The sequence below is a fragment of the Astyanax mexicanus genome, chromosome 2 (assembly GCF_023375975.1).
Source record: "Astyanax mexicanus isolate ESR-SI-001 chromosome 2, AstMex3_surface, whole genome shotgun sequence".
In the NCBI taxonomy this organism is placed as follows: Eukaryota; Metazoa; Chordata; class Actinopteri; order Characiformes; family Acestrorhamphidae; genus Astyanax; species Astyanax mexicanus.
In genome coordinates, this window is record NC_064409.1 from 62085435 (window position 1) to 62104895 (window position 19461).

The following is a 19461-nucleotide window of genomic DNA, read 5'->3' on the forward strand; positions in this document are numbered from 1 at the left end:
AGAAAAATACTGCGATCCGCTAAAGGGAGCCCGCGAGTGAACAGGGTTAAATTAAACTAAACAGGTACTGACCCCCTAAGACAGCAAAACATAAATAAATAAATGCTTGGCCACGACTTATTAAGGCGTGGGAATGAGATCTTAAGGCGTGGCCAGAGAATAATAAAGCTTGCTTTTCTGTAAATTAATGCCAATGAAGAAACTGAATATTACATCAATTACCTCCAAAACAAGGTTTATCTTTCGTTAAAAAAAAAAAAAAAGCAGAGTAAACTGGTTTATTTTTATTTTTATCTTGGCACGAATTATGTTGATATTTTGGAGTAAGACATGGCTCAGATGTAAACAGTATGCAGACCCGTTTACCTACCGTAAGCAGATATATTGTGCACAACCCCAAGAGCTGCTTGCTTTGTTACCTGTGAAAGAGAGGGGGTTTCTGCTGTGAAACAAAAGGATCTTGTGGCCACGCCTTAATGGCTACCATTAGATTAACTCATTCCCATGCCTTAATAAGTCGCGGCCACAGCTGGAAGGATATCTTGTTCCCACGCATTAGAATCTCGTTTCCATGCCTTAAAGCTGATGTCTCTAAGTTTTGGGATTTAGGGTTCTCTCTGGCAAGAATGGGTAATTGCACAGAGCATGTGGAATAATCATTTTAAACTGGGCGGGTGTGATGTGGTCTTCTTTCAGAGTGGATGAATCCGACTCTGAAGGTTATGTTTAGTCAGAGAGAGAGAGAGAGAGAGAGCACACTCAGTCAGAAACTTCACTTTAACTACACACTTTGTTTTTATTATGAGTGAATGAGCTACTGAGCTCTGAGTTTCCCCTTCTGAAGCCTCCATTGCTCCACTAGCCGCTCGCATGAAGTAAAACTTTTTAGAGGCTGTACATGTGACGTAAATACGTAAAGACACACAATGTGGCCAGATGAACTCCTGCAAAAAGCGTCCCGAAACCCCAGTTTTAAGATGAATATATTATATACACTTAGCAGGGATCATCGTTCCAGCACACATGGTACCATTAAACACAACATTTTGTCCTTTCTCCACTCAAAAATACTTCTGCTTTTTTTAGTTTAGAAACAAAATAATACGAACTGCCACTTTAATTATATCATTCCTACACATTAATAAGTCGTGGTCAAGCATTATTATTTTTTTAACATGATGTCACCTTAGGCCTCCATAAAACAGCTACAAACTCAAATGTAAAATAGTAACATAAACTAATTTTCTAGAATAATCCTTTAATTTTAGAAACTACAATAAAGTATTTCACTAAAAAAATAAAGAGCACACGCATGTTCTATTTTTTCTACACAACGATTTTTAGACACCATACTGATACTGAGCACTGACTGGGTTAATAATTATGATTCCACTACTGAAACTTTTGATATTGTTCTGTGTTCATAGAAATGAGTACATTATTCAGTATTATTAAAATAAAATATTTATAAACTCTGATTTACCCCAGTGCTCCATATGAACCAAGTGTTTTTGGACTCCCTCTGGAGCGCCCTCTGGTGGCCCGATAAAACAGTAAGAGTTTCTGAAGTGGGAATTCTCCTGTATGGAGTTTCTCTGGTACAGCAGATAAACACGGCTCTGGGGTCAGCCCGCTGTCTGTCAGCATGGCTGTATTATTCTCACTAGTGATTCACACACGCGCAGGGTAGAGTTTATCACTCTCCAAAAAACACACAAACTACAGATAAAGCCGAGAAAACAGCAGCAGCTAAATCTAAAACTAAAGCTCCTCTCTGTGACCTGCAGCTGCTGTAGGGATATGTAGACTGACATCTCCTCAACTTCTAGACCATGCCTCAGTTTAGCAGGTAGGTAACTTAAAGTCTTCAGATTCCTCCACATCCTTAAATCAAGGTTAGAGTCACTGTTTCACTGCAGCACATTTCACTGAGATCCTTTTTTTTTTTTATGTAGCTAAATATTACCTTCTGTTTGCAAGAAGTTACATATTTACATACTCCTGCTTATCAAATCTGTAAATACAGTTCATTTAACTCTACAGCTCTGGACAAAAATAAGAGACCACTTCAGTTTCTGAATCAGTTTATCTGTACACTATATTGTCACTATATGTTACAGTATGTTACACATCTCTGCACCTTATCCCCACTATACACTTTATTATACCGTATCGGTACTGCACTGTCCTGTCTTTAAATGGGCTCATCTTTTGTATTTATTGTATTTAGTGTTATAATTTTATAATTTTATGTTGCACTGTCGTCACTCCTGCACTTTATGTTGTCTATTGCTTGTTGTTCCGTGTTGCACCATGGTTCCGGAGGAACGTAATTTTACTACAATGTGTACCTGTACTCAGATGTAATGACAATAAAAGCCTCTTGACTTGACTTGAAAGAAGGTAATGTGAGGATTAGATGGAGCTGCTCAGCCATGGAAATCCATTACACGAAGCTCTCTACACTCTCTACTGTTTTTGAGCTAATCTAAAGGCCACATGAAGTTTGGAGGTCTGTAGTGATTGGCTCTGCAGAAAGTTGTTGACCTCTGTGCACATCTGCTGACCCTTCTCTGGTCTTATTTACATAAACAGAGTGAGTTGCTTTTGTTTCCAACCTCTTCCACTTTGTTATAATATTACTGACAGTTAACTGTAGAATATTTAGTAGTGAGGAAATTTCATGATTGGCTTGTTGCAGAGGTGAATCCTTTCACAGTACCATGTGGATCTTCTGAGAGCGACCCATTCATTCACTAATGTTTGTAGGTTACATTACATTACATTACATTTGGCAGACGCTTTTGTCCAAAGCGACTTACAATAATGAAGTAAAAAAGTAACAGAAGATAAAGGTAAAAACATCTTTAGATAGGGCCCAAAGGAGGACAAAGGGAAATAATGGGATAGATGAGTAAAGGAGGTTAGAAGTAGTTAGTGTATTAGAGGCGTTAAGAGAGTAAGTGATCTTTGAAGAGCTCTGTCTTCAGGAGTTTATTAAAGATAGTGAGAGATTCTGCTGATCTGGTAGTGGAAGGAAGTTTGTTCCACCATTGGGGAACTCTGTATGAGAACAGTCTGGATAGCTTTGTGTGAATGTTTGGCAAAGCGAGGCGACATTCATTTACTAATTTTCCAGCCAACAATCTTTAATAATAGGTCAGTGCATAAGCCTAAACTGTTGTAGGTTAACAAATAAATCACTATGAATTTCAAAGGATCATGGACTTTGGGCATTGCATCTTAGTTTGCTGAGGAGTACACTGTAATCTTTAAACCTTTACATATTCCGTAATTATATGCCACCTAAAATCCTTTTATTTAAGTATAGTTGGTCTCAAAAGTCAAGTCAAGAGGCATTTTTTGTAATTCCATTACAAATATCTGAGTACAGGTACACCTGTGCAACATGGAACAACAATCCAATAGACAACAAAGTGCAACATACAACAACTTGATTATGCAACACAGGACTCAAAACACTGCAGTAAGTACAATAAAAACAGCAGACATGAGACAATTTAACAGGCAGTACCGACATGTGTGTGATAAGAATAAGTTTTTTTTTTTTTGCAGGATCTGCTGAATATATAAGGTGCTGCTCAAAGGAGATGCTCCGATTAGTGTCCCATCAGCCATGGCGATGCTCCCCAGCTGCTGTGTGGAGGCGATGGTGCACAGCGGCAGCAGAAGCCAAGCATCAGCAGAACTCCAAAGAGACCCGTACGAATCCCCTCAACATCCAGATGCTCTCCAGGAACCTGCGGGAGCAGATCTTCCGCAGCTCAGTGCAGGAGTACGCAGACGAGGACATAGACCGGAGCATTAGGCATTTAGAAAAACATAGTCTGTGGGGGAAGGAGGCTGTGCTCCTACCTGAGGTGGAACTGAAATTGCCACAGATGTACGGTGATGATATTGATGAGCACTTTCGCATTCTGGCCCAGAAACAAACCCTGCCTTACCTAGAGGCAGCTAGTCAGCTTCAGCAAGCACATCTCCCTCAAATGCCACAAAAGTGGGCTTGGGAGGTGGGCTGGACCCGGTATGGGCCGGATGGACAGTGCAAGAAGGTGAATTTTCCTGAGGAGAATGCTGTGGTTTTTGATGTGGAAGTCTGCATGGCTGAGGGCCGCTGTCCTACACTGGCTGTGGCTGTTTCTCCAACTGCATGGTGAGACATTGGCTTCTACTGCTCTTATTACCTGCATTATATTAGTCTTGCAAATGGGGCATACTTTTACTTTTCACAACATATGTAAAGCCAAAAATCAGTGGTTATGAGTGCATTTTCAATTTTTTGGTTGCTCCAGGTATTCATGGTGCAGTAAGAGGTTGGTTGAAGAGAGGTACACCTGGTCCAGCCAGCTCACACTTGCAGATCTCATCCCACTAGAGACTCCGTCTAACTCCAGTCGGCCTCCAGGAGGACAGTGGAAGGAAAGGCTTGTGATTGGACACAATGTCAGCTTTGACCGTGCACACATTAAAGAGCAGTACCTTCTGAAGGTATGCATTTGGGGTTGATGTATGAAGTGTTAAGCTATGATCATAACTTCATTTTGTGTCAGTTATAGTGCAAATGTACAAAGACAATGTTCAGCTCTGTATATTTTAATAGTTTGCAATTTTTAATCTTAAATCTGCATTATCTTATAGTGTTTTGTTCATTATCAGTGTAATGATTAATTTGCTGTTTTTTTATTGAAAAAAAAAACAGTGTAAACAGCTCTGGGAAAAAATAAGGGACCACTTCAAAATGTTTCTCTGATTTTACTATGTATAGGTATATATAATAATAAATCATACTTATATGTATATTCTACATTTGGCCAAATGTTTATTCTGTTAATTTTTGGGTTCAAAATGTTCATTTTGTTGCATCCTTCCATTGTTTTTTGTAAATCAATTTGATTGTGTTTGCATGTGACTCTACTATGTTATTGGTATTGTACTCTTAATTAGGGCTCAAAGATGCGTTTTCTAGACACAATGAGCCTCCACATGGCTATCTCGGGACTGACAGGTTTTCAGCGTTCCCTATGGATGGCTTCTAGGCATGGGAAGAGACGAGGCCTGCAGGAAGTCAAAGAGCACATAAAGAAGCTTGGACGGCGCCCTGAGGGCCCAATGGTCTGTATAATTATAACATGTGGCATGTAGTTATACTATAAATATAATAACTATTACAACTAATTTATGTCTTTAGTTCTAAATGTCTTCTGGCCATAAGATATTAAATGCTGAATATGTCTCCTTTTAGTGTGAATGTTTAATGTGATCCATTACATAAAATAATCATGATCTTTTGTCTATTGTTTGTAGATTGGCTCTTGGGAGTGGGTTAACATCAGCAGTATTAATAATTTGACAGATGTCCATGCTCTCTATGTTGGTGGGGAACCCCTGAAGAAAGAGCCCAGGGATATTTTTGTGAAGGGCAGCATGAATGACGTTAGAAATAATTTCCAGGCAAGTGAAAAGATTCACAAAGTAATAACATTTAATTACACGCTTTTTATGACTGAATATGCTGTAACTGTAACTCTGTGGTACTTTCTAGGAATTGATGCAGTATTGTGCTACAGATGTACTGGCCACTCATGAGGTGTTTACCCAGCAGCTGTCTCTCTTCATGGAGCGGTATGCTATTTCCACATATAGGCAGCTGTATATGTTTTGGTAGAGGGAACATTTGTTTAAACGTTCTGACGTTCAGATTGATTGCTTTTCTGTAGGTGTCCTCATCCAGTGACGTTTGCAGGGATGCTGGAGATGGGTGTCTCGTACTTGCCTGTGAATGAGAGCTGGGGACGGTATATAGAAGATGCCCAGGACACATATGAGGAGTTGCAGAGAGAAATGAAGAAATCGTTGATGATTCTGGCTGATGATGCATGCCAGTTACTGCAAGATGACAGGTGAACTGACACACGGCTGGTCTACTGCACTGCTTTTAATTTGTACTAATAGTTATACTAGTGCTGGGAGACTTTCACAATTAATTAGGTTAATTCAAAATACAGTTTTAATGCGATTTTAAAATAGAGAAATCACAATTTTACATACAGACATTATATCTTTTTAATCTAAAATATTTAAAAAACGCTACTCATTTCTGAAGTGTTTATCAGTCTTACCTTGGTTACCAGCGCCTCCCACAGACCAACATGTGTATATTTTCTAAACCAAAAAAAGTTTCAGCTCTTGCGACACAAACACCCGTTGGGATAAAGTACATATTTAGCTATAAATAAATTTAGGCTAATATTGCCTTCTGTTTGCAGTAAAAAACATGTTTACATGCCAGTGTTAATTTGTATCATGATGTATCTGTAGATGTATAGAAGTATCCGCTGTGAATGTTAAAGATGTTTTATAATGAACTTGAGGAAAGTAGGGTGTTGTCACGATGACACAGTAACAGAATTTGCATACCGATACTGGGTATAACATCACATATAACATTATGTTTAAATACATACATATTCTTGTCTTGTTAAATTTTGTGTAATTTGGGTGCATTATATTGCATAATACCAAATACACTTTATAATTGGTTCATAATCATATCAGACATTTTAAGTGTCTTATCAGTTAAACCATAATTTATAATAAATGTATAATCTTTTTCATAATTAGGTACAAAGAAGACCCTTGGTTGTGGGATTTAGATTGGGATGTCCAGGAGTTCAAGAAGAAGAAAATGCCTGTGAGAAAATCAAAGAAAGCCAAGCTAGAGGCTGAAACAGCAGCAGCAGCAGCTTTGAATAATAAAAGTCCAAAGAAAGACTGGGATGAAGGTAAAAAAAAATACAATTATGAAAGACCTAAGCAAGTCTGTGAAAATAAAAAAGTTAATGAATCACTTCATTAGCATTGTGTAATTTACTCTGCATATAACTAAATGTTAAATGACTACAGATCCAGGACCCCCATCGGAAGAGGAGCAGGGGAGGCCAGACCCCTGTAGGGAACTTGTGGAGCGACTAAAAGGCACAGTGAACCTCCTCCCCAAGAGGAGACAGCACATGCCAGGCCACCCGGGGTGAGAGATCGCTCAGTCAGTCATACAGGCTCTGATCATTCCTGTTCATTTGTTATTAATAATAATGAATAGTAAGAGAATTTGCTCTGTCTTCCCTTCTTGCGTTCTTTCAGCTGGTATCGGAAACTGTGTGCAAGGATGTCGGAGAAGGAGGATGAGGCTTGGTCTCCTGGAGCGAGTCTCATTACTCTGCAGATGAGGCTCACACCCAAGCTGATGGGTCTGACCTGGGACGGCTTTCCCCTGCACTACACAGACAAGCATGGCTGGGGTTACCTGGTCCCAGGCCGCAGAGACAACCTAGACACCACAGAGGACAGTGAGGGACCTGTGTGCCCCCACAGGTAACCCTTAGCTAAACTGATTCATTTTAGAGAATGTCTTCTTGTTAAGCTTGATTTAGTACATTTATGACATGAAAAAATTATTTCATCTTTCTCCACCCTTTTGCATTGTTTTGCTTATCAAACGATTAGTTTTAAATCACATTTTTGGAGCATTTTTGTAGTCCATTCATCAGGAATATTTTACACAATATAAAGAGCAACTGCCAGATTTACGTATATCAAAAAAAGTGAAACTGTGCAAAAATATAGATATAAGATTAATGTGGAAAAGGACATTTCTTCTTAAACTCTGCTTTAAAGTTATCATAAACAATCTGACCTTAACCATTATTTACTTGGAATTTCAATTAAATTCAATTTATTAGGATCAGAAAATTCTGCCAAATTCTTTGTGAATGAGGCCCATTGTTACACCAGGAGGCTTAGGAGCTCTTCATCCAGTATCTAGTAAATAAATCCACTTTGTAAATAACTATTGAACTTAACTAGCTTATACTGTGTGCTGTATTAAAGCCAGAATTTTTAATTATACAGATTTGAATAAACAAGTTAATTTTCCTGAAACAAAGACAGTGTCTAGGATCAGTCTTAAGAAATGTCTGACTATTGTCACAATGTACAGATGGTTTTGAACTGGACATACCAGAAAGTGAGTCTTTAAACTTTAAACTACTTAAGTCTGTTACATCTTGTAAGGCTGTGCCCCACTTCCCACTAAATAATTTACATTTGACACCATATAAAATCTTTCCCAAAAATGGTTTCCCGTAGTGATTTTGTTTAAATGTTTAACAGTGATTTGTGACTTTGTTCTGGTGTCTTTAGAGCAATAGAAGCTATTTACAGAGAGTACTGCGAGGAGAAGGGAAAAGGTAAGCCACTGTGTCTTGACAACCAACAATCAGATGACCTCATGCTGACTGACAGCAGTGTCTGGCAAACAGTAAGAACATTTTACTTGCTTTCTGTACTTGTTTAACATTAGCTCAGGTTTTCAACTGCAAGCTACCTCTCCGGATTTAGTTTTTGTAACATTCAAGCTCAGCAATACATTTATTTACATTCTTGATATTTCTCATACAGTAAATGAGTTTCTCATGGAAGTGGTACATTTGCATGTATGTGCATGTTTGTGGGATGTCCTCTAGGTGGAGGAGTTGAGTATGCTGGAAGTTGTGTCTGATGATGAGGCTGTCCCAAGAACAGTGAGACCAAAAAAGGCACAGGTCAGTCTGCTTTCACTTCAACCCAAGTTTTTAACCTACTGTGCAAACTACCGAAAACGAAAACATGAGTTTTAAATGTACTATTTACTACCTTATTTTACATTACATTATATTTGCTGCAAAATTTTTCCTCACGTTTCTGTTCATTAGCGTTCATCACTGGAACTGGATGCAGGTGAAAGTGAGTGCCCGTATCACCATGGTAATGGACCATACAATGACGTCAACATCCCTGGCGTCTGGTTCTTTAAGCTGCCTCATAAGGTGCATTAGAGCATCTCCATTTAAACACGTTTGTATTGAACTTACAGACCAATTTATTATTATTTAACACTATTAAAGTAATACAGTAGAAATATTGTAGATCACACTAGTACTGGGTAGGGCAAGGCTGAGTTTTTTTTTTTTTTTTAAAAGCTGTCCAGTCTTAGTGCGTTTGTGCCCACTGCAGCCTCAGCAATGTGGTTTTCTGTAGGCTTATTTGTGTAGGCAAATTTTATTTTCGCAGTAAATTGAACAATATATGGACATGGCCTCAATCATTTTCTTGTGTGTTTGTTTACATACAATGAACATCAATATTTTAGCCTATATTTAGCATAAAATGACCAATGCATATATAACAGTTCCTCCATACACATATATTACTCTCCAGTAGAAGAAAGTATAAATCTCCTAACTATTAATGATTAGAGATGTATTGTCTTTTCTACAATACAATCATTTTACAGAGTGGATTTCAGATATTGTAGCTGTAAGTACAAACCAGTCTGACTATTTGCTGTTGATCTCTCTAATCAGCAAAGCGTTTTGGTCTGCAGAATTAAGTAAACTATTGTGTTGAAGATTCTAGAAGATTTCAGTTGCACTAAACTCACTAGGATCACATTATTTCCACAAATCTGCACATTGTTATGCATTGCAGTGCTACCACATTTTTGGTTGATATGATACTTGCATGAATGTGTTGGTATAGGTGTCCTTAATAAATTTATGCATACTGGGTGTTACTGTAACAGTGCTTTTCTGCCTCAGGATGGGAATGAGAACAATGTGGGCAGTCCCTTTTCAAAGGATTTCCTGTCAAAAATGGAGGATGGGACTCTTCACTCAGGTCGAGGAGAAACGAATGCAACGCGGGCTCTGGAGATCAACAAAATGATGTCATTTTGGAGAAACGCCCAGAAACGCATCAGGTACCCTTGCCTGCCTGAGTGTTCTTCCAGTAATGATCTTGTGAAACGCCCTGTGGTATTGACTTTGGCTTTATTGAGCAGTCTTTTCATTGATCCTGGAAAAAAAAACTTGTTTTTGGCTGTCTGTGTAGTTCTCAGATGGTGGTTTGGCTTCGTAAAGGGGAACTTCCTCGAACTGTAAGCAGGTATGCCAATGTCACTTTACTCCATCCACTAATAACACTGTGATCACTCCACTTTAAATACTTCAGTTACCACTGTTTCTTTTACCTACACCAGACATGAGGACTATGATGAGGAGGGGCAGTATGGCGCCATCTTGCCACAAGTTGTTACTGCTGGGACGGTCACCCGCAGAGCTGTGGAGCCAACATGGCTGACGGCCAGTAATGCACGGGTAAGTGAGGGAAGTGGAGCATATTTAGCATTAACACAAGCAACCTAGCCTCTTCATTATAACAGAACCAGCCAACTTATACAGTATTTGGTCATTGTAATTACTCATAGTGCATTTTAATATTATTATCAACAGAATAAAGGTATCCTTGTGTCTAGACTAGAAGTTGGTTGTGAATACTGCCACACAGCTCTCGTTTCATAGCAGGGTTTTTCAATTCCAGTCCCACCAGAGAGTTAGTGCCAGCACAGTTTGATGATTTTCCCCTGTTAAACACACACATGATTCCAGTCAGATATGTTTAAGCAGGGAAACTAGTTTATTAACCACATTATTTAGAACACCAGCCCTTCAGGACCAGGATTAAGGAACCCTGTTTGTACCAACCAAAATCGCATACAATATATACATATACAAGAAGGAACACTATATGTCCAAATATTTGTGAACGTCTCTTTTAATGAATGCATTTAGCTGCTTTAAGTTGCACCCAATACTTACACAGAAATTCAAATGCACACACAAACAGCTTGTCTAATCAGTGTAAAGAATTATCATGCCTAATGCACTGCATGGACTAGAGACTTATAAGTCCTCCCACCATTGAGCTGTAAAACTGTCTTCTCTGGAATGATGGTGCTCCGTCCTGTACTTTTGAAATGAGTTAGACTGAGGAACATCCATACATAACTGATTGCAATCCAATGTTCACACAGTGCTTCAAAATATTTTAAAAGTCTTTCCTAGACAGTGAAGACAGGCATTTCAACAAAAAGTAAATACCCTTTATGTAATAAGAAACAGTGAATGACCATGTGCCCTAATACTTTGCTCATATAGTGTAGCCAGGTTATATATAATAGATCATATAAAATAAAATGGGTCATGGGCCAAATCAGACATTCTTTCAGACCACACTTTGTGTAACCCTGGCTTTGATGTGTCTGTGTGTGTAGCGAGACCGTGTGGGCAGTGAGCTTAAAGCTATGGTGCAGGTGCCACCTGGGTATCACCTGGTGGGGGCGGATGTGGACTCTCAGGAGCTGTGGATTGCCGCTGTGCTGGGAGAATCTCACTTTGCTGGCATGCATGGTGAGTTTAGCTGCCATATCGATTTGCATCTCAAGCCCTATTAGAGCCAAAGACCCCATTCAGTGTCCAAGTGCTTCAATCAGCAACTTGTAAATATGTTAAAACATTATTTGCAGAAATCAGATTTCTCACAGATCAGCATTTGTGTAGGTGTAGTCAGACTTGGCAATAACTCGTCCCATTTTGCACCTATTACTGTTCTGAAGCTTCAACAAATGAAGGTTTTTAACCGCTAGCTTGTTTCTGTGAGGCTGCACTGCATTCGGATGGATGACCCTGCAGGGGAAGAAGAGTCAGGGCACTGACCTGCATAGCCGCACCGCCAACGCTGTGGGCATCAGCCGCGAACATGCCAAAGTCTTTAACTATGGCCGGATCTACGGTGCAGGCCAGCCCTTTGCTGAGCGCCTTCTAATGCAGTTCAACCACAGGCTCAGCCAGCCAGAGGCTGCCGATAAAGCCAAGCAGATGTATGCACTCACCAAAGGGCTGCGCAGGTATGACAGCTGAAGCGATATAAGTTAGATTTACCAATAAAGTGGCATTGTTTAGTGGTAACTGTACATATTAATCATGAACACAGGTATCATCTCTCAGAGGAAGGGGAGTGGTTGGTTAATGAACTTGGTGTGGATGTGAACTGGGATGAATATGGGACTGTTTCCAGAGAGGAATTGCGCAGGATTTCTAAACTGGCTGGCACAAGGTGAGTTCACTGGCCAAGTGTTGAGTTAATAATAAAAATAAAAAAAATCAATGGACATTCACTAATTCACCAATTATTACTAAGATGTTTTCTGAAAATGTTCTAATAAATTAATGATAGACAAGATTATGCTATTTTATTGTATGTTTTCCAATATTAAAAAGAATTGTATTAAATTATTAAAATAGTGTTTTTTAAGGATCTGATGCATTTTTCACTGCAATCACATACCTCGAACAATATTGTATATTGTGAAAATGTCTTTAAAAATTTTGATTTTCCAAACTTATAATGAATAGTCTACTCAAATTTGTCATTTATTTTTAAGCCACAGTATTGTTCACAGATGATTGACACCATAGTTTGCATAAGGGGAACACATCCCCAGATAAGAAAACAGCGATTAATGTCAGATCTGTAAAAATGTTGATTAAAAAAAAAAGTTGTTTTACATTTTTTGTAAGGTTGCCCTTTAAGCTTTCTTTAGAAGGTGATGGTAGTTGGTAGTCTTGATTCACACTGAAACAAATACCTCTCATGCAGTATTTGTTCAGTAGTAACAGCTTCTACTGTAGTTTGTGCTAAAAAGCTGTAATGCTTTGTTCCTGCAGCTTTCGGAATAAGAAGAGGTGGGATTTGGTAGGCCGCAGAGTGTGGGCTGGAGGCACAGAGTCAGAGATGTTCAACAAGCTGGAAAGCATCGCTCACTCAGAGCAGCCCGCCACTCCTGTGCTGGGCTGCAGGATTTCCAGAGCTTTAGAGCCGGCTGCGGTTAAAGACGAGGTGATGCAATTTTTAAACGTTTTATTAATCTTTATAACACATCTTTTTAGGTCTACTGAAGTTGCTCTAACCAGCTTTTTACCCAAATTTGTGTGGTATTATTTAATAACACCTGTACAACAATTATTGCATTCCAATTACTTAATAATTATTAACTATTTTTTAAGTATAACGTATGTAGTATAGCTATAAAGTCTCCAAGTTAAGTATACTCAAATATACACAATACATATTTAGAAAAAAATGTTTTTTGGGTGTAATTACGATAGTCAGTATTAATGCATAATGCTGTGTGAAATAGAAAAAAAATGAGATATTCACACCTAGAACAAAATTAGGGAATGATGGCAGATAACATTGCGAGTACAGTAGCAACAGCAGCTGGAATACTTTAAGGAATAATATGCTATGTATATTGATATGTATGTTACATACACCATCATTTAATTTCCAGTTAGTACAAAATTGTTAGTACCGGTACATTAAAGATAATGGATGGGTTGTCCTACAACCTGAGTTTTACGAATTGAAGAACTCGAGTTCGGAATGAAGTAAAACCTGCCAGACTCACACTATTAAGATTATTATATAGTACATACATTATAGTATTAGCGTTTAGTACACAACTAAGACCCAGCCATTATCATCTCCTTAATTGAATTAACTTTTGCAGATTACCTCTTGGAGAAGTTATTAATGCAGTCACTTACTTTTCTACCTTAGTTTTTTTAATATTGGGGTTCTATATGTCTTTACTGGTAAATTAGATAATGATCAAATCACAGCAGTCAATGCAGAAATTCAGGTGATTCACAAGCTTGACACAAGCAACTGACTTTTTTTCCCTTTTCCTTGCAATTGTATCATATTCTCAGTTCATTACCAGCAGGGTGAACTGGGTGGTTCAGAGTTCAGCAGTAGACTACCTGCACCTGATGCTGGTGGCCATGAGGTGGCTTCTGGAGGAGTTTGATATTGATGGCCGATTTTGTATCAGCATTCATGATGAGGTGCGCTACCTAGTGAAGAGTGAAGACCGCTACAGAGCTGCACTCGCTCTGCAGATCACCAACCTGCTCACCAGGTGTGTACAATATTTATTTTTCGTTAAACTGTTCTCAGTTTTGTAAATAAAACCGCAACTTGGCTTAAATTTGACTGTGGAAAGTTCGTGCAAAAAAAAAAAACATTTAACAAAAACATGGGTGAGTGACTAATATTTATTTATTATTTATTTATTTATATAGCGCTTTTTACAACAAAGGTTGTCACAAAGCAGCTTTACAGGAAAAACAGGTCCACGCCTCTTATGAGCAGCACCACAGAGATGCCAATTTTATGGTGACACAGTGGCAAGGAAAAACTCCCTTTAAGAGGAAGAAACCTTGGAAGGAACCAAGACTCAGTCAGAGGAACCCATCCTACTCGGGTTGACCCGCTCAGTACAAACAAATAACAAACAACAAACAAATAACAGAACAAAAACAGTACAGAGAATTAATGTGAACTATGGCTAATATAACAGGTACTAATTTATGAATATAAGAATGTGATGGGCACAAACTATAGAGCTATGGCTAATACAGAAACAGATACTGAGTGTGTTAATGGTAATCAGTGCAGGGTTGCAGAGCCGGAGAACGACACAGCGGGCAGTGGAGAGCCAGGCTGGGAACATCAGGAACAGGGCATCTCCATACATGTAAAAGAGATAGATAGAGAAAACAGAAAGGAAAGAAAGAGAAACAAAAAGCAGAAGTTAGAAGGGCTGTGTGATAATTCTGAGTAGAAGGACAGGGCTGATTCCTGAAAGCTGGAACCACAGACGGACGCATCCAGGAAGACCGGCCGGCCAGGCGTCTCAGCACATGTGAGAAAGATAGAGAGAGAGAACAGAGAGGGGAGGGAAGAAAAAGGGGTTAGAATGGTTTTATAAAACTCTGCTGGAGTGGGATGGGCACTGGTAGCAGCAGCTCAGGACATGGGGAGAGAAAAAGAAAGCAGATGATTAGGACAGGGTTTATATTTGCTGGATAAGCTGTAAGAGGAAGAAAATTGTAATGAGACATTACTCAAAAGCTTGAGCAAATAGAAATGTTTTGAGTCTAGATTTAAAGATTGAGAGTGTGTCTGAGTCCCGTATATTAATAGGGAGGCTATTCCAAAGTTGGGGAGCTTTGTAAAAGAACGCTCTTCCTCCTGTATAGTTTTTTCTAATACGCGGGACTAATAACAGGCCAGCGTCTTGGGAGCGGAGTGAACGCGGCGGATTGTAAGGAGTAAGGAGTTCCTGTAGATAATGCGGGGCCAGACCATTAAGGGATTTATACGTCAGGAGAAGTATTTTATAATCTATACGAAATCTAACAGGTAGCCAATGTAGGGATGAAAGAATAGGTGTAATGTGATCGAACTTTCTAGCTCTGGTAAGCACTCTTGCGGCTGCATTCTGAACTAGCTGGAGTTTATGGAGTAATTTATGTGGACTTCCAGCCAACAACGCGTTGCAGTAGTCCAGCCTGGAGGTTATGAATGCATGTACCAGCTTCTCAGCATCTTCGAGAGAGAGTATACTGCGGATTTTAGCTATATTTCTTAAGTGGAAGAATGCAGTTTTGACTATGCTACATATGTGAGCATCAAACGAAAGAATTGGGTCAAAGATGACCCCAAGGTTTCTCACAGTTTTACCAGGTATAATTAAGTGACCGTCTATGTCTACAGTATTAACATTTATGTTTTTATCAATATTAGGACCTAATAGAAGGACCTCAGTTTTATCAGAATTAAGTAAGAGAAAGTTGTGTGTCATCCAATTTTTAATGGCTTTAATACCGTCTGTTATTTGATTTATACAGAGCTCCTCGTTGGGTTTAGCAGATATGTAAAGTTGCGTGTCATCAGCATAGCAGTGAAAGTTAATACCATGCCTACGGATAATTTTACCCAGTGGTAGCATATAAAGAGTAAAGAGTAATGGACCCAGTATTGATCCTTGAGGGACACCATATTTTACTCTAGACTGATAAGAGCATTCGTTATTTAAGTAAACACACTGGAATCGATCTCTCAGATAAGATCTGAACCAGGTGAGGGCTGATCCTTTAATTCCTATAAGATTTTCTAACCTATCAAGTAGAATAGCGTGATCTATGGTGTCAAAGGCAGCACTTAGATCTAGCAGTACAAGGATGGCATTACTGCCCCTATCAAGAGCTGAAAGTAAATCATTAGTTACTCTAAGTAGAGCTGTTTCAGTACTATGGTTTTGTCTAAATCCAGATTGAAAAACCTCATGCATACTATTACTTTGTAGATACAAGCGCAGCTGGTTAAACACAATTTTTTCTAGGATTTTGGCTATAAAGGAAAGATTAGAAATTGGTCTATAATTAGCAAGCTCGCGGGGGTCCAGATTTGGCTTTTTGATAATGGGCTTAATGACCGCCAATTTAAGAGAATTGGGTACGTAGCCCATGCTAAGGGATGAATTTACTATTTCTAGTAATGATTTTCCCACCTTTGGCAGTGCCTGTTTCAATAATTGTGTGGGTACTGGATCTAATATACATGATGTTGATTTTGATGAGTTAATTACACTAAGTAAATCTTTTTCTGTAACCGGGCTGAAACACTCTAGGTGTGTCTCAGAGCTGGAGCAGCATTCATCAATATCTATAAGTAAATTTTGGGGGTGATACTGAATTTTTTGTCTAATGCTATTAATTTTATCATCAAAGAACTTCATGAAATCATTACTATTAATGTCGACAGGGATAACGGAGCTAGTTTGTTTTTGACTGCCGGTGAGTTTAGCCACAGTAGTGAAAAGGAATCTAGGATTGTCTCTATTTTTCTCAATAAGCGATGAAATATACTGGGATTTTGTTTTAATTAGGGCTTTTTTGTAGTCTGTGAGACTATGCTGCCATGCTAGCCGGAAAAATTCTAGTTTTGTGTGTCGCCATTTACGTTCAAAGTTACGAGCGGTTTGTTTTAATGTACGTGTGTGGTCATTATACCACGGTGCTAGCTTTTTATCCCTGATTTGTTTTATTTTTGTCGGCGCTACGCGGTCAAGGTTAGAGCGGAGCACAGTTTGTAGATTTTCTGTTTTGTGCTCGAGATCATGCTCATAGGACGGAAGGGAGATAGTTAAGTCTGGGAGTTTATTTACAAATTCATTAGCAATTGCGGTTGTTATTTTACGCTTGCTGATATAGCGGGGCGGGAGGAGGATATTTTGATTAAAAACTATTTCAAACATAATTAGATAATGATCGGATATTGAGTCATGTTGAGAAAGAGTAACTATATTCTCAGCCTCAATACCCAGTGTCAAAACTAAGTCTAATGTATGACTACATCGGTGAGTGGGGCCAATTACATTTTGTTTAAAGCCTAGAGCATCTAAAACTGATTTAAATGCAATTTTTAGTGGATCCTGGTCCTTTTCAAAGTGGATATTAAAGTCTCCGACAATTATGATCTTATCAGAAAGAAGAATTACTGCTGCTAGAAAGTCAGCAAATTCACTAATAAAATTTGAGTATGGTCCAGGAGGACGATACAGTGTTATAAGCAGGAACGAATGCTGCGTTTTGGAAGCAGGAGACGGGCCTGCTACTTTAAGACTAAGAACTTCAAACGACTTAGCATCCAATTGTGAGTTTTGAGATATACCTAACATTGAGTCATAGATTGTGGCAACACCACCGCCACGACCAGAGCTGCGTGGGTAACTAAAATAGCTAAAACCTGGGGGGGTAGACTCATTTAAAGCGATATATTCATCAGGTTTAATCCAGGTTTCACACAGGCATAGTGCATTAAGGTGATTATCAGTAATAATATCATTAACAATAACTGATTTTGGTGCTAGCGATCTTATATTTAATAGCCCTAGTTTCATACGGACGCTGCTGGTACTCTGAGAGACGGATGCTGTTGTTTTAATTTTAATAAGATTATTAAAACAGATTTTCTGAGTTTTTCGGTTTCGAGCGACACGGGGGACAGACACAGTCTCAATCCTACAAGGTAAAAATGCACTTGTATCTGAAAAAGGCACATAATTAAAACTCACAGCCTTATGCACAGGAAAGTGGCAAGATAACTCATTAGAACAATGTATATTACTAAACTGCCCATTACTTAGACCACTAACCTGGCCGGTATGACTGGTTAGAGCCAGTCAGTATTAATATTAATGACTAGTACCCTGAGCTCTACTACACTTCCCTATTTACTTGTGAAGAGATAATAGGAGGAAGACCAGAATCAAAGTTTTTTTTTTTTGATGTTGAGACAGACAGACGTCTACAGATGCTGTAGTTACACCATACACCGTACACCGTAAAGCATACTGCTGGCAATGTGAAAAGACCTTTAAGGCAAATTATATTAATATAACTCTGAGTGGCTTGACATATAGAACATTTCTGCTAGATTGCAATTGCTGCTCTTCCTTCAGTTTCTGGTCTTGTGTGAACTGCCTGTCCTGTGTCTCCAGATGCATGTTTGCTTATAAGTTGGGAATGAAGGATCTCCCTCAGTCTGTGGCTTTCTTCAGCGCAGTAGACATTGATCAGTGCTTACGGAAGGAGGTCACCATGGACTGTGCAACTCCGTCTAACCCTATTGGACTTGAGGGCCGGTTTGGAATACCACAAGGTGAGAGATGAATGGTTGGAGGAAATATGCCATAGTAAGACAGATATTGTACATGCGTCTGAAATATAACAAACTATATCAGAAGTATTTCATTATTTTACATTCACTAAACAAAGAAAGTTAGTTTGTTCTTCTTTAGGTTTCTTTGTTTTGTATGAAAAAAATAAGAGTGCATAGTGTATTTATTGAAAATGTACATTCAAAAATTCAAAATGAAAGCAGCATATTAAGAGCAGTATTGTGAACATAAGGAACATAATTCATTCTAAAATGTGTCTTTTTAAACAGTAAAAAGTAAAGAGAACAATGTATAAATAAATCATGCATCTAAATTGGCATATTGATAATTATATATACACTTTTTTATCAACAGGTGAAGCACTGGACATCTACCAGATCATTGAGAAAACCAAAGGTTCTTTGGCCAAAGAAAAATAGCCTTCTAAAAAAAAAAACCGAAAGCTGAAACTGAACATAGAAAAACAGACTGACGAATAAACACACAAGAAAGGAACAGAAGAAGAAAAGGACACCCTCACTGCTTTCTTCTCTTCTTCTTGGGGGCCTGACTCTCCTCAGGTTCTTGAGAGGCTTCAGTCTGAAAAAACAAAGATTAACATGTGGAAAAACCAGAGATGCATTTCAACTTGATTTAAAATGTTGGATCTTTCTAGTTTTGTGTTGATAAACCTTAAGAAAGTAATCTCAACTGTTCTGTTGGAAACTGATTTCTATTCATCTACAACTTCTTTCCTTTTAAAAAGAAGAGTGATTTGTAAGGATCTATTTTGTGATATGTTTATATTTAGTTAATATTATACTGTTTAAAACTTCTGTTAAATAAACAAAAGCTGAATAATTGGAAACGTTCTCCATTAAGCATATATTTTTTTTATGCTGATTTATTCATAAATTGTTCAGTTTTGTGGGGCAAAGCAAACCCTGTAGTACTAGTATAAAAATGTAACATTTAAGTTTTTATAGTACCGTAAT

The 19461-nt window shown here is 38.4% G+C and overlaps 2 protein-coding genes across 5 annotated transcripts in view; one reads left to right on the plus strand and one right to left on the minus strand.

Annotated features, from left to right (window-relative positions):
- polg (polymerase (DNA directed), gamma) lies at positions 1–18930 on the plus strand. Of its 2 annotated transcripts, none has more exons than XM_022672152.2 (23): positions 1–64; positions 3577–4174; positions 4314–4509; positions 4966–5133; positions 5326–5472; positions 5564–5643; positions 5739–5921; positions 6643–6803; positions 6925–7048; positions 7162–7392; positions 8221–8338; positions 8544–8621; positions 8772–8885; positions 9657–9817; positions 9949–10002; positions 10097–10214; positions 11171–11306; positions 11557–11803; positions 11890–12012; positions 12624–12795; positions 13671–13879; positions 18308–18468; positions 18842–18930. In XM_022672152.2, the coding sequence occupies exons 2-23, from the start codon at positions 3612–3614 to the stop codon at positions 18904–18906; spliced, it is 3609 nt and encodes a 1202-aa protein (XP_022527873.2). In that variant the 5' UTR covers positions 1–64; positions 3577–3611; the 3' UTR covers positions 18907–18930. The 2 variants fall into 2 exon arrangements, with proteins under 2 accessions (XP_022527873.2, XP_015456544.3); XM_015601058.3 differs by lacking the exon at positions 1–64 and adding an exon at positions 1601–1849.
- fanci (FA complementation group I) overlaps positions 18633–19461 on the minus strand; it is a 19209-nt gene continuing 18380 nt past the window's right edge. For all 3 annotated transcript variants that reach the window (XM_015601051.3, XM_007228299.4, XM_022672151.2), the window contains exon 38: positions 18633–19066. In XM_015601051.3, the coding sequence (XP_015456537.1) occupies positions 19004–19066 (63 nt within the window). In that variant the 3' untranslated portion in view covers positions 18633–19003. The remainder of the gene's footprint in view (positions 19067–19461) is intronic.